The following is a 13,096-nucleotide window of genomic DNA, read 5'->3' on the forward strand; positions in this document are numbered from 1 at the left end:
CGATTCAGCGTGGTCCATTCTATCTTTCAGGAATGTGTCCCTATTAAACACACACTGCACCAGGTAATATATGTGCGCACACACACACACACTCCGCTACAATGCAGAGTCAGTGGAAGGGTCCTAATTATGCAGCAAACCTCTCAACAGCTTCCACCTATCAACAACACCTTGTGCCGGCAAATCAGGCAGAGTGGTGAGACAGCTCTGAGGTGACCTCTGTGCCCAACAAGAGCCAACTGCTGTGAACAAACCCGCTGCGCTCGGGCTTAATAACAACTTGTACTGCTGTGACCTTTGCACGGTGTGCTGCAGAAAATCAGCCGGTAGGTCGAGATACATTTATGCAGTTTGGCAAGAGCCTTAATTCTATTTTAGATCATGATTTAATAAAGGCATCCTCCTGATTCGCATCTGATCGGCTAGAAATAGTGTTTTCCACCAAAGAAACTATTTCAACACAAGCGAAACATGTCATCTGAGGCCGGACCTACGGAGACTGCAGCAAAAAAAATTAGATCCTCTCAGAGTTTGTTGCCGTTGGATTCATGGCGATGATTACATTTACATATTTCCACACAGACTCAATGGGAATATAAAATAACATTCTTGATTGAATATTTGTGGTCCAATGGCCTTTGATGGAAGTCAGTAACCTTTAATAAAGGACATTATCGCAAGATGTCAGCAACTGAAAGTATAACTGATTTTAGTATTTGGCTCAAAGCACCATTGCACAGTGCAGCCTTCGTCTTTTTACAACCGGTCCAATAATTGTACTCCTCTTGCTCCTTGCACAATCACACTTCTTTGCAGCAATGTTGCCATGTTGCAATATCTATATAAATAATTATGAGAGGAGGAGTACAGTTCCCTTGGCTTACAAAGACAACAGTGCTCGAGAATCCTTTGCCTTGAGGCAAGTCAAAACATTTGTGGCCCCTCAGTAAATTCCCCTGCCTCGCCCCATCTCCACCTCAGTTTCCCTGCCAACATAATCAGACTGTAGTCTTCTTCACTTGTGGTGGTGGTGGTGGTGCAGCGGTGCAGTGCTGTGGACGGTGGATGGATCGCGGACAGCGTGGAAGAGCTGTGAAAGACAAAGCCACGACAGAGAGAACAGGTAACAGCATGTCCAGTGGACTGAGGGCTGATGGGAGAGAGGCAGGGGGGCGGGGACGCGGGATGGGGCCCTACCTCCCGTGATCATTGAACTTAGGACCCTGGCCACCATGGTGGGTGGTCGTGGTCGGTGGTGGTGGTGGTGGGGTTCAAAGGGACACACAGAACATGCTAGAAACTCTGTACCTTTCAATGTGCCTTCAGAAAGGGCCCAACTCACCCCCGGAACCATTAAATCTAGAGGAATGAGACCGTGTTAGTCAGGAAGGAGCAGAAGACAGCAAGGAAGGAAGGGCTGAGAGTTAGAAGCAGGGGGGAGTCAAAGAGAGAGAAAGAGGGAAAGAGGGATGGAGTAAGGCCAGAAGGAAGCGATGGAAGATTAAGCTGGTTCATGTTCCTGTGTTTTGTCTTTCCAGTGATTCTGAGTCCAGTTCTTTGATTAACACATGCAACTTTTGTTTGAAACAAATCAAGAAGCGGTCAACTCTCAAGGCAAAGTTCTCACACCAAAGCAGCGATCTACAGCCATTTAACAACCTCTATCCTGTTGAGTTACACCAGTAAGATGTATACTTCTGTGAACAGCTTTGCTTATTTTGCTTATCAACTAAGATACAGCCCCCTTTTCACCTTAAACAAAACTGTGTATAACGAAGGTGTCCTGGCCAACCAAACCAAGAATTCAGAAAAAGAAAAACCGAGAAGTGGACTTTCAAATACGAGTGTGTTCGAGTGTGCACAAGTCTGAGGGAGTTTCTCTATTGGTCATATAACTTTGGCAGATGACTCCAAAAAAAAGGAAGACCAATTTCCATCTGTATTTCTCAAGAGTTGGACGGAAACATTACGGTTACTGAATACAATTATTATATAGACGAAACTCAAGGGGAATTTGAGGAAACCAATCCACTGCTCCTTTGGAATAAGTGGGTAATTTACTTTAAGTATAGGCACAAAATTCTCGAGACGGTTAATGCAAGCAGATGCTAGCGCTTGTGTTTTCGGGTGTAGGAGGCAGTGGAAAAGAATAAAAAACCAAACCAAGCAGTTTGTCACCAACTCCTATACAGCCGAAGGGGAGGGGGACTAGGGAATTAGTTCTGACTCCTACAAACCTAACCTAACGTGATCTCAGATCTCATCTACAGGAAAACCAAGGGGGAACACTTCCTCTGTTTGTTTGTTTTTCCAGATTTGGGTCAATCCCTGCCCCTGCGGCTGTACTAAACCACATGCAGAAGAGTGGAAGGGAGGGGGGTCATCTCCTTTTTGGTTCAGGGCAATTAAATGATCAACAACTCCCCCTCCCTCTAGCTCTGTATACCCAACACCATGCAAGCCCCGTCTGTCTGCACTCACTGGGCATGCTCCGAAGGGGCCATCCCAAGCATGGCGTCTGTGGCCCAGGTAACAGAAGAGCGGAGGGGGCTAAAACCAGCAGTCAGCTATCCTTGCTCTGTAAACCCAACAGTTATGGAAGCTTTTCTCAACACCCAACTTGACTAATTTGCAGCCGGAGTTGGAGAAGAGCCTCCACATTCTACAGCAGTCTGCAGAGTCAAAGTAGGTGAACACCGGACGGCGAAAAACAAAAAAACTAGCCATAGGGCTAACGAAGAAAGGGAAAGGGGATGTTCGAGGCGAGGGGGAGGGTTCTACCACAGAGTAGAGACTACTGTTGGCACTAGCTCACTAATTGCGTTCCGTCAGATTCGGCCAAACCAAATCAAAAAGCAAAAGGAAAAGTAAAAAAGGCTCAGGCTCAAATCAAGCAGGACTCAGAAAGATGTGGAAAGACTACCGACCAGCCAGCTCCTTCTCCTTACTCCGTCTCTTTTTCTCCCTGCGTTTCAGTCTCTTCGCCTCCCTGCGCTTGGCCTCCTCGGCCTCCTGGTGTCGCCGGCACTTGTGGAAGTTCTCCACCACCACGCCCACGAACATGTTGAGCACGAAGAAGGCCACGATCAGCAGGAACGAGATGAAGTAAAGCAGCATCCATGGATTGTGGTTCAATTCTGGCTGAAACATACACAGGAAACAGGGGACTTTATGGAAATGACAGATCATAATTCAATATTTTTGAGGGGATGGAACCAAATGATTATACTCACATGATCTGCCATGAAATGTTCCCTAAATTGATTTTACATCCGTGTGCGTGTGTGTGTCTGTGTTCAGATTTACCTGTTTGTCCACGCCTACAGCATCGAGTCCATTATACATAATGTCCACCCAGCCGTCTTTTGACGCCAAGACAAACAGAGACATTAAGGCCTGAGACAGAGAAAAGAACAATGGGTGAAATAGTTAAATGACATTCATGCAGTTTATCAGACCATCTGTTTGCTGTACTTATTGATAAGAAGTCACAGCATCTCGGAGGTTGTACCTGTCCCAGGTTGTCAAAGTTGTACTTGTGTCTGACCCATTTGTAGTTGGCCTGCAAACAGTCAGATCTGTTGGTGACGTTCTTGATGTGATGTTCTACTCCTTGACAAAAGAAGAACTTCCCCTTGAAGAGCTGGAGAAAGAGAACACGGATATATGCTCTTTATTTTAGCATGGAACCGAAACAGAACAATGATTTCTCAAAACTAAATTATGCTATTTGAGGTTAGGTTTGGTTTCAGAAACTATTCTTGATGCTAGAAATGTGAAGTTATATTTTCTATTACACTTGCATACATTACAATTAACTCAGTCATTGCCATTTTCTTATTAATTCTCCAACAGGAGCAGTAGTCTAACAAAATGGAATCATAGATGCTGTTAAAGAATAGACTCAGATTCAGAAGTTTGTCTTTATGCAATACTTATATTTCAATCCCGTGTTACAAAGGTTAGTGTTCACGCTAGTCATTCAAAATTTCTCCAGACTGTGTTTCCCAGCTGCAGTGGAAGAAAAAGGATTTTTTTCTTCTAAGAGGACGTCAACCATACAGGATACCCACTTGACCTGGTTAACGCTAACTGCACGAGCTTCAGAAAGTGCTCTTTTAGAATACAAACTGTATACATATTGTATTAGGCCCTGTACTTTACCACCAAGGCTTTTGAAAGATTGTGATGGTACCAGCTGTGCCTCTCCCATTCCTTCTGTTACTGATGTTTTTCCATCCCCAGTTTTTTTTAATTTTGTTTTTATTTGTACCCAGTTTGTTTGGGCATGGCATCAGCTCCCTCCTGCTGCCAATTGACCAGAGCCCCTGTGACTCATCCACTAATCAGCTCCTGCAGTAGACGGTGTATACCCCGGCTTCCAGACTTCGCCAACATGGTAACGACACTGCAGCCAAACTACAGTTCCAGTTTGTTTTTCCTCTTGTGTTCGCCTGTTCCTCTTGTTCATCATTCCCAGCTGCTTCCAGTCTGCCCGCCTCGCCCAGCTCCTCGTCTGACTGTCTGTCAAACTGATTTTTTTTCCAGTTCTCTGTGCTGGCTCCGCTCCATCGTCTACCCTGGCTCATGTCCAAAAAACCTCACTGCTCCAGGTCATACCACTACTTTTGAACTTTGGAAAGTCTGCTTTTTGGGTTCCAACTTCACTGAACCAAGCAGATAGATATCAAAGGCAGAAAATGAGTGAAGTGAAACGTGCCTTTTGCCGAGAACATGGCCTGGCAGAACCTCCTGCAAGGCTGTGTGACTATCCCAGGATGAGGTTATAATAAATATTAGGGTTGGGGCATTTGCTGGGATTAGCTGCCAAAAATAGTGTTTGGGAACTTGAGTACAAAATACAGGAATGGCTACTTGGTATGAAATCACAAAAAACAGTTGTAGGTCATTGAATGATCGGGCTGGTCTTGCCAACATTTTCAAAAGCGGAGGTGGCTGTGCGTTCTGTTGAAACCTTTTAACAAGTGATAGATTACAACAACTGCTTTGTGGTGTCATCAAAGCCATTAACCCTTTATGACATTACTTAACTTGGACAGATGGTCTATGGCTCTGATAGCCATGAAATCTCAATTGTGACCAGATAAGCATACATAAATGCCATCGTGTGGGGCGTGCGTGGAAAGAACTTTTTTTCTGCTAAGATTTCATCATGCTTGCACCACAGAGATGTACCGGAAGTACAACATCTGTCATGTGTCAAAACAGTGTGGTGTGAGATGGATAATGTCTCTGCGTCATGGCTGTCTGGACTGCAGCTGTATACTGCCCTCTTCCTTTCTCATTATGTCTGTCTGTAGCCTCCCTGTCATCACCCTCCCCTCTCACCTGTACCCCCAGGATGCCGAAGATGATGAAGAAGGCGCAGCAGATGACAACAATGTTGCCGATAGGCTTCAGTGACGACATCAAAGTCTCCACCACCAGCTTCAGCCCAGGGGCTCTGCTGATCACACTGAAACACAGCATACAATAAAATATTAGTGTGTGTGTGTGTGTGTGTGTGTGTGTGTGTGTGTGTGTGTGTGTGTGTGTGTGTGTGTGTGTGTGTGTGTGTGTGTGTGTGTGTGTGTGTGTGTGTGTGTGTGTGTGTGTGTGTGTGTGTGTGCGTGTGCGTGCGCAGGGCACTCTCTGGTCACTTATAGTATAGCTCAGACCAGATGGAGAAGGGACGCCTGCAGATTTCACACCCTCTGGCCCTCACCTCATGTGCACACACACTTTATGTTTTTTAATATCTTGATTTCCTCTGTTTACCACAGTAGGAGAAAATGTTTTTGTCCCACATTTCAGAACCAAAACACGCGTTATCACTCTCTCCAGTTACCCCCCCCCCCCAACCCACCCACACACACACACCTCTTTCTGCTTCCTTTCATTTCTGCAGTCAAGGAAACAGACTCCTCTAATTAAGCCAATAGACTTATGGGGATGTTTAATTAGAGCCAGAATGGCACCCGGCGCTGCAGCTGAGCTTCGCCAGCAAAAAATTACAAACACACACGTACAATTTAAGATCCACCAATGCATGGGCACTTCGTCAGCACACATTTGGCACACAAATGCAACACACACACACCAAAGTCAATATGATTGGAGAGATAAGATGAGCATGGAAGGGCCTGAAAGAGAGAGAACAAAACGCAACAGTCAAATAGGCTGTCGAGGTAATAATCTGCTCTGCCTTTATCCATTTGTCTTTGTCTGCATTGTGTTTCCCCCAAGGCAACAGTTGAGTGAAGGAAGAGTCAATAGCACATTAAGGGAAGACATGAGATAATAAGGAGCCAGGACTGACCGAGGCCACAGATCAATAGGTCCGATCAGAGAATAACGAGCTCATGGCAACAGCTCATCGCTCTGCATCTCTCATCCTCTTTTGATGTTCTTTTGAAAAGTACAGGCTGCTTGGCTGCAGCGCTGCTGTTGGCCTATGGAGGGCGCTAGTGTTCAAGAGCTTCATCTGCTCGTCTCTGCTTTGGTGATTGATGCAGGTTGACGTGCGAGTATGATAACATATTTGCATTGATTAGCATTTGCTAAGCAATAAGAAATTTTTCTTTATAATTAACAGAATAATGCAAAACAGCTGAAGATGAGAAGAAAAGGCTTATGGAATTAATCCTGTCAAATGGTTAGGTATGCATATGTCGGCATTAAATGAGTTGATAAATTGCTCCGCTCAACAAAGAAATGGCAAAACTAGACCAAAGAATTAGAGGCATAATCACCTCCGTATTCCAGCTCACTCCCTTTGATTACACATTGCCAGCATAAAAAAAGATGATTCCACACAGTTCTGCTTTGCATATGAAAACCCCAGAGCCAACCTCTCTACCTCTTTACATCATGTCCTCCTTTTGAGCTCCACTCCGACAAACGCGCTTAAGTGAAAAGGCTTATTGAGGAGGGGAAGGGAGGGGAGACGGGCCTCTTATTATGAGTCAATGCACTGTGATGATACGGGACGTGGAAGAGACACACTGCAGCCGGCTCCTTTCCGTCATGTCTATTTGCATTCGACACAAAAAGGGGGATGAGGAGGAGCAGGACGAAGAGACGGGAGGTGTAAAAAAGTTAGCGCTCGGTTCCTCTAATCTACACCTCCGCATAATTGCGCAGAAGTTCACAGTGCGTCCATGTGCAGGAGGGAGTGTGCTGCGGTGCACAACACCTGCACATATCTCCCTCCTCCACCGGCATAACTTTCGCACCGAGGAAAGAGAACAACAAGTAGGGTAGTAAGTGGCAGGCGTGTTCCAACAGTGGAGACACTGGGTGTAATTTAGAAATGCTGGGGGATAGAAATAGGGGAAAAGAGGCAGGATAGGAGGTCTGGGGAATTGTGGGGATATATAGAGAACAAAGAATGAGGCAGCTGCTGTTTTTTTCCCCCCAACTTTGTTTCTCACTCCACCTTTTTCAACCTACACCTGTCCTTCCTCTGCTGCTGTCAAACTTCCTCGCGCACTTTTCTTGCAGTCGTTGCTGAGTGAGGGGAAACTTGCAGGTCAGCGGGTGTGACGATGTCGCGCGGACAGAACCGTCTGGGAGAATGGTAATTACTGAATGTGCTGAGTCAGACACGAGGGTCACACTAAGTGAGACACAGGAAGAAGCTAAATATGGAGGCCCTTCGAGGTAAATGCATCATCGTCAAGTGATGGACGAGCTTGAAGGCTGAGCCGGCAGGGTTCATCCAGGACGGGCGGGGGTCGAGCCCTGTCAGCCATCCTCGACCAAAGCTGCTTAGATCAGTGTGTCTGCAACGAAGCCCGGGAGTATGGCATGCACTGTTAATGGACACATTGATGGGGAGTGTGGAGGGCAATGGGGGGTCGTCTCTCAGATGAATCGTCAATGAGGTGTAATGGTGCTGGGTGGAGACACAGGGTATCAACTTCACTGCCTACCATGTAGCCGGAGCTCGGGGGTGGGCTTGATGAATGTTTGCAGAGGTGTGATAGTGTGCCATGTTAAACAAATTGTATGCATCTTTTGGTCACATGAAACAGATTTACACACATACACATGATTGTGCCCCCCCTGTGAACCCCCCACTCCCTTGTGCCATGTATTGCCATCATTCACATCCAAGAGCAATAGACAACTGCAGACAAACACATTTGCAAATGCAAAGTTACCTGCTTGCTGCAATAACACTCAACACACAGCACAGAGCAAGCACACGCTAAAGCTCAACTCTCGGTTTGGACGCGCTGCATAAACTACAGTCGACACTATTCAAAACTCGTCTCGCTAAGTGACAAGCTGCCATGGATTTCAGCCTGCGAGCACATAAACGATTGCAGATACTCTATTCCAGAGTCAGCACCGGCAGCTCCGGAGCTGCCTGTGTGAACCCTGCGTGCACCGAGCAGCCGCGGGGGGAAACACAGACAAGCTCATATTTAATTTAACACCCAGCGAGCGCACGTCGACCGCAATCGAAGCGGGCGGACAACAGGCTGATATCGAAACTAGCACAGGCGCTTTATGGATGACACGTGCGAGTCTGTTGTGTGCCAGACTATGCCATGTCCTTCAGGACAGTCCCTGCTGACAGGTCACAGTCATGGTGCAGGGAACACACACCTAGCTCTCAAATGTCATTGTGATTGGGTGAATTGGCACTACCACAAATGTCAGAACTAACTCTTTAACTTTTCAAACATTATGTAAAAGAGTGAGGACTCCAAAACAGGCAAATAAAAAAGAAACCCAGATCCAATCTTTTTCTTGATAGTTAGATTAAGTGTGTGTTGCAGAAACACCGTTGTGCCGAACTCTAAAAGTGCCGCAGTCCCCAAAGGTACATACGTAGGATGCCAGGCAGTAATTCCACTCTGTGTTGATCAGAACGAATTATATCCTACAGGGTTTTAAGCAGCAGCAGCGCACCATAACAAAGCCATACTGTATACTGTAAACCCACAGCAGCACATTAGTATCTTAATATGCTGCAGCCTTCGATGCTGCTCTCCTCCTTTTTGGATTGGAAGTAATAAACTACCGTGAAAAAAGGATTTTACAGTGTTGCTTTCCTGTAACTCGTCCTGCAGCTTCTGTGGAAAAGAGCTGACAGACTCAGTTCTTTCCTCTTTCTTCTTCTTTTTCCCCTCTTCATCATCCCCTGTTTCTCCCTCACACACTCTCTGCCTGCCTTCATAGAGTCTTCCCTAATCCTATTTTTCCCTCTGCCATTTGACATTTTTCTCATACCGAGGACGTCACCAGAGAAATGGCTGACCTTTTCTCCGAGAATGTTTTTTTAACATAAACCTAAAATGTCCTCCTGTAATTGCCACACATGCATTCAGCATCAGGGAGAATCAGGTACAAGTTTCAAGTGCTCCGTTTGTCACAGATGATCCAGATCAAATAATAAAGTCTTTTGAATAAGAAAGTTTCACATGGCCTTTAATTTGATGGTTTAATCTAAAATGTTCAATTATTTTTTTCTTCTAATAAACACCACAGTCCAAACCAAATTCTGAAGTATGTTGTAATATGCTTAAATCTGAAGTAGTTGGAAAAGAATTGTACATAAAAATGTAATTTTTGAGATTTGAGAACACTCCCATCCCTTGCAGCCTCGCCTCTACAAGCTACACAATCTCATTACATTCTAATGTGTATCGTGTATTTCCGGCTATATTGTGCTGTGAAAAGTTAATGGTAATTGAGGTGGTCCTAACTTTACAGCTACACAGCCCCCGGCCCACACTGATCTGATTAAAGCTACATCCACACCAATACCATTTTGTCCAGATGAGCGTTTTAGCTCCGTACCTGAAATAATGCCTGTCCATACAGTACTAATACACCTGAAAATGCATATAATATGACCATTCACATACACTGGGCATGCGTGAACCAGTGTAAACAGGATATGGATCGTCTACTCTTGCAGATGGTTGCTTATGGTGCGTTCAGACCAGCACGCTACTCGCGCAAGTTTTGCTGGAGGATCATCGGTGTATACTTGCGTGATTAACGCAAGTAGATATTCACCTGCGGACGCCAGTGACTTTGGCAGAATCTCAACACTAATTGGCTTTTGCAATATAGCATCATCCAAATATTTCGAGTTCAAATATTTAAACTCCAGCGAGTATTACGTCATTCACGTCGCCCGATTGATGGAGGCTTACAACACGAGGTTTCACTTTTTTTTCTTCTGAATAAGTTTGGTCAGCCTGCAGATTTGTTATTTAAAACTTTGCATGTTTGCGCTTTTGATTTCACTCTCATGTCAAAGGCAAAAGTTAGAAAAAGCAAAAAGACAAATTGTGAAAAGAAAGTTCAGCGGTATTTAGTGGGTAAAATTGTCAGGAAAGAAAATTACAATCTGATTCTTTTGTGCTCTTTCTGAGAGCTGTGATAAATATTCAAGAGAGAGCAAAGCCTGGAGAGCTCCCCTTCTCGCGATGAGACAAGGAGCATGTGACAAGGAGTCAAGTCAAGCATGAAGACACACGCACACACACTGAGGCTAAACCTAATGGACTTCACAGACGTGTTAAGACCCTGTTGAGTATTATGCAAAGACACAAATTGCTCTTTTCTCTCCGTCTTTCACAGTCTCTATCTCTCTCTCTCACACACACACACACACACATTTGGAGATAGGAGTAAAAGAAGCAAAACAGTCTCCAAATTGGTGATTTCCGCCCCATTTCTGCTCAAATAAACATATCCGTGCAATCGTGTACTTGCTGACAATAACACACGCACGCACGCACGCACGCACGCACGCACGCATGCCAGAACATCGCATTGGGTTGATTTTATAATCCCTCATGAGTTTGGAAAATGGAGCGATTCTAATCTTTATGCTCAACATGGGAATGGTCTGGTACTGGCTTTGCAACACTGCCCACCAAGAATGTCCAACCGCTGATTTGTGTAAGGTTATATTGTTATGATATTATGAATATTTTAACAGGGGTGGTCTGTCTTCTCAGTCTATATATTATCCTGGTGGAGCCACTCACCGCAGCGGCCGCAGGGTCCTCAGCAGCCTCAGCACTCTGAGCATACCCAGGATCTTGGTGCCCGAGTTGGAGATGAGGGAGACCAGGATGTCGATGACAGAAATCATCACCAGCATCCCGTCCAGAAGGTTCCAGCTGCTCCTCAGATACGCCTTGTCCCCGAAGCACCAGCCCAACGCTACGATCTGGACACAGATGACGACAGAGAGATGAACACAAACATGTAGCAGAGTATATTTTCTGAGCAGATAACACTCTGACCTGCCAGTTTAGTTGGGTAAATTTGAAATTAACTCCAAATATAAATACCACAAAATGATACACATAGACACAAAACAGTAATTCAATATCTGTTTTCTTTTGTCTGCGCCATTGCAGATTTTGTTTATCAATCCATCTTCTGCATTTATTAGGAGCTGACGCTTAATGTCCCTAATGCACAGCTTATTGACTTGGCAGAGCGACTGTGTACTTGGAGCTTGGCAGCGAGGATCATAAAAGCAGCAAGCTTTCCAAAGCTCATTTCTTATTCCATAGGTTCCACTCATGGTTTATTCTGCCCATATATCAATTTACATTCCAGAAATAATAGAGACTGGCAGGCTGGCTGACGTTGTTGTTGTTGTTGTTTTTTTTCTCTCTATCTCTCTCTAGCTCAAACTTATTCAACCAGGCCAAGAAAACTATTTTTGTTTCATGCATTTGTAAACATCTACTTATGGGCGGGCGAGAGACAGAGGACAGAAGATCATTTACATTAGCTCATGCTAATCAATGCATAACATTAGATACTGTATATGAATCATGTGTCAGGGGAATCATCAAAGTGGTCCATTAAACTATATGGACACTGATAGGTCTACTTTCATTGATTCCTCACTGGAAACAAACAATTATTACATCTCAAATGTAATTGATGCTACATCATTTATTTACAATAAACATCCACTAATGTCTCTGAAATAAGAAAATCTTTTTTCATTAAAAGTACTTCACTTGGAACAAGTATTTAGATCCCAAACTGAACAATGTGAATGTAATCCATTACAAGTAAAAGTCCAATGTTTCAAAGTGTAATCAGCAAAATGCACAAAATGTAATGGATTATGAATAATAAGAATACTGATGTATGACTATGAAAGCTAACCTCACCAAAGATAAATAACACGAAGAATGCGATACTGAACATGTGCATTATTTCTTTGAAAATTTTTCTCATGGTTGCCATTTAGTGAAATATTGTATTATTTTACCTTTTTATGCAACGAACAGTTAACTAAATCCATCAGGAAAATTCAGAGGGGAAACTTTTCTTCAGTGAAACTGCTTATAGTACAAAGTCGACAGCATTATGTTAAAGCCTTGAGAGGTAATTTAAGTAAACCGTACAAGAAGACCCTGAAATTGTGATACGGTATATCAAGCAAAGCATGTGTTATTCAATTTTCTTTCTATATCTGTAATGTGACTTGTAAGTCAGAAGCAATAAAATAAACTATAAGTAGAAGTATAAAAATATAAAGTACAGGATTGATTAGTTCTTCTTCACCACTGTCTTACACATAACAAGATTTTTCATCCTGGGACTTTCAAATAATTCCTATATTGGGTAATTCCTATGTTATGTTATGTACTGTAAGTTGCTCGCAACATATAAAGTTGAAAACAACTCCTTAAAAATCCATGTTTCAGGTTTTGATTTGGCAAAAGGTTTGGTGATAATCTCCAGCAATTCGGCATTTTTTACACTTCATCAAGAAATTATTTGGAAATGGAATGACACATACTAACCAGTGCTCTGCGCGCGTGTGTAAATTCGTGATCCATTGCAATAGGACCAAAAATAGAGACAAGGACCAGCAATGAGTGGCACCTATGAACTTTCCTCCCCTCTGCCTCTGCTCGCTGTCGCCCACGCCTGCAAGTACCTCCATTCAAAGCTGCGCTGTTTGAATATTGGCGAGACTGTGTGTGTGTGTGTTCACTGTCTGCTAGAGACTCAATCTCTTATCTCTCCTCCCTGTTAACTCTGTTTTTTATTTTCTGTATTTTGGGGGTCTTACAGTCCATGTGAGTAT

General features: G+C 44.0%; 1 protein-coding gene across 2 annotated transcripts in view; it reads right to left on the reverse strand.

Moving 5' to 3' along the window:
• cacna1g (calcium channel, voltage-dependent, T type, alpha 1G subunit) overlaps positions 1–13,096 on the reverse strand; it is a 215,155-nt gene that overhangs the window by 33,848 nt on the left and 168,211 nt on the right. For both annotated transcript variants that reach the window (XM_047327653.1, XM_047327654.1), the window contains 5 exons: positions 11,019–11,203; positions 5,350–5,476; positions 3,512–3,643; positions 3,307–3,396; positions 2,949–3,141 (listed from right to left, as the gene is read on the reverse strand). In XM_047327653.1, coding sequence (XP_047183609.1) covers positions 2,949–3,141; positions 3,307–3,396; positions 3,512–3,643; positions 5,350–5,476; positions 11,019–11,203 — 727 coding nt within the window. The remainder of the gene's footprint in view (positions 1–2,948; positions 3,142–3,306; positions 3,397–3,511; positions 3,644–5,349; positions 5,477–11,018; positions 11,204–13,096) is intronic.

This window comes from Scophthalmus maximus, chromosome 16 (assembly GCF_022379125.1).
Source record: "Scophthalmus maximus strain ysfricsl-2021 chromosome 16, ASM2237912v1, whole genome shotgun sequence".
In the NCBI taxonomy this organism is placed as follows: domain Eukaryota; kingdom Metazoa; phylum Chordata; class Actinopteri; order Pleuronectiformes; family Scophthalmidae; genus Scophthalmus; species Scophthalmus maximus.